The 2,450-nt window shown below is 25.6% G+C and overlaps 1 protein-coding gene across 1 annotated transcript in view; it reads left to right on the top strand.

Moving 5' to 3' along the window:
• LOC106684982 (NGFI-A-binding protein homolog) overlaps positions 1-2,450 on the top strand; it is a gene marked incomplete at its 3' end in the record, with an annotated part of 127,923 nt that overhangs the window by 45,851 nt on the left and 79,622 nt on the right. The window contains exon 2 of the mRNA XM_014427386.3: positions 8-109. Coding sequence (XP_014282872.1) covers positions 8-109 — 102 coding nt within the window. The remainder of the gene's footprint in view (positions 1-7; positions 110-2,450) is intronic.

Genomic DNA, 2,450 nt, shown 5'->3' with positions numbered 1-2,450 from the left:
TTTATAGTTGTTTGGACCTCATCGCCGTCCAACGAGGCTGAACTCCAGCTATACAGGGTCATGCAAAGGGCGAGTCTTCTCGCCTATTACGACACCCTCTTGGAAATGGGTAAATAAATTATTTTATATTTAAAAATTAAATTAAAAATTTTTTTAATGGCAATTAATTGAATAATGTTTTATATTTAATCTTTTCACTTTCTTGAGAGTGGTTATTATTATTTAATTAAAATCAAATCTATCCAAATTAAAGTCTCAAAACATTCTTTATTTTCTTAAAAGTCCAACGTTTCGGCCAATTCTGCCATCCTCAATGACAATCTTAACTACCTATTTTAGTCAAAATGTCCCCGTTTTGTCACTTTTTCATTAATATTAAAACTTTTAATTATGATAAATTTACACCTACTATTACACCTTGCTGTCATAACAATAAAAAAGTTTTTTATTTATTTATTATTTTCATTTGATTTTATATAAACAATAATAACTAGTCTCAAGAAAGTGAAAATATAATATATAATGTAATATAGAACTGTATCCAGAATGACATGGTTCGAAACTGGTTTCAACCAGATAAAACAAGAATATTTATTATTATTGTTAGAATTACATCAGCCCAAATGTAATGTTAGAACTTTGATCATTATGTATTAAATCGGATAAATTAAAAGGACATTTTTTTTTACATCAAAGAGTGTACTCTTCACATTATGCTACTTATTATTAACCTTGAAATGAAATGTAATAGTTATTTTATAATAAGTCAAAAGCTGGTAAATATGTTTAACAAGTTGGCTATGGAATTTATAAATTTAGATTTAAGGCAAGTTCATTGGTTAATAAATGATATAATGAAAAAACAAAAACATATAGCTAATTTTAAAATAAAAAATGGAATATTTATATTTTATTTTGATAATTACATATTTATTTCGATATTTTACATTATTGTAATATCGATATCGAATATTAGCAACAATATTCCGATATTATTTTATTGAAATATCGATATTTTGTTTAAAAAGACTAGAAAATTGTATAGAAAATTTTAAAATGGAATATCGATATTTTATTTTGATAATAATATAATAATAATAAAGTAGATGAATTCTTTACCAAAAATAGAAGAAAAAAACTAATAGAAAATTATAAGGTGATAGTAATAAATCAAGTTTTAAAAAATACTAGTATGATAACAAGGTGTTAAATTGATTATGATTAAAAGTTTTAATATTAATGAAAGGGTACTAAATGGGGTAATTTTGAAGAATAACTTGCAAAAAGTTTTTTAAATATTTTATGTGAGTAAATTGGAAGTCGAGATTGTATTTACAGTCAAAACGTTGGACTTATAAGAAAATAAAGAAAGTTTTGAGACTTTAATTTGAATTTATTTTAACTAATTTATTAATGTTTATGAAAATTATATGACCTATACTAGTACCTAGTGATTTCAGAAGTAGTATTTATGTAACTATATAATTATAATATTTTGACTCGAGTGTAGAAGAAACAAGTTTGAAAGGGCCGAAACGTTGCTATAATGTTAGATATATATAAAATATAATTGATAAAAATGAAAATAAAAGCATTATTTTGATATGGTTTTATTTTTAAACCACGCAGGTTTAATGTGGTTTTAAGGATCTTTACCTCAATGAGTCCGATTGGTATTTAATAATTAAAAATGAATCTAAATAAAAGAAAATACCAGCAATATTTAACTTGCTCATTGAGTAAAGATTATATTCAGAAATATTATTGTATATAAAAAAAAAATTGTTTTGGCTTAAGATATTGCCAAAAAAGTCAAGGAAAAAGCTTTTAGTTCGCATGTAACGAAAAAAAAATCTCTTCAATAAAGTCAATAGCGGATATCTTAAGTGTCATGTGTCCAATCTCTTGAAGAAACCAATTTTTATCCCGTGATCGTAATTATCTATCTCTTATCTTTTTTCTCCCTTATAGTTGACGACTAATAAGACTGTCTTCTTTTAGATTTCTATATTAGGGGTATTCATGATATTATGTTAAATGTAAAATATTTTACCATGTTAAATGTTATAACTATAGCATTGTGAGCAGTCCTATTTAAAGTCATGTTAAACGCATAAGAGCTCCTAGCGGATTTTCTGAGCAACTTGTTTAGTAACCTTTCCTGCCAAAACTTCATGTTATTGTTTACTTCTAAGTTTTGATTACAGTAATTTATAACAACATGCCTAAAATAAGTGAAAAGTAAAAGTTTGGCTACTGATTGTATTTTTTAAAAAGTCCAAAACACACGACAAGAAAAAAAAAAAAACAGAATACAAACTGCGAGTAAGTAACCTAACACGACAACAAAGAAAACAGTGACAAGCTCAGCTGGTCTGTTGCGTGACGTCATTCTCCATTTAACAGACTCTCAACTATAGGGGTATTCATGATGTTGTGTTAAATGTTAA

The sequence above is a fragment of the Halyomorpha halys genome, unplaced genomic scaffold (assembly GCF_000696795.3).
Source record: "Halyomorpha halys isolate HHAL.00 unplaced genomic scaffold, Hhal_1.1 Scaffold641.1, whole genome shotgun sequence".
NCBI classification, from domain to species: Eukaryota; Metazoa; Arthropoda; class Insecta; order Hemiptera; family Pentatomidae; genus Halyomorpha; species Halyomorpha halys.
Note: the sequence above shows the minus strand (reverse complement) of the source record. Positions and strands in the feature narration are given on the sequence as shown.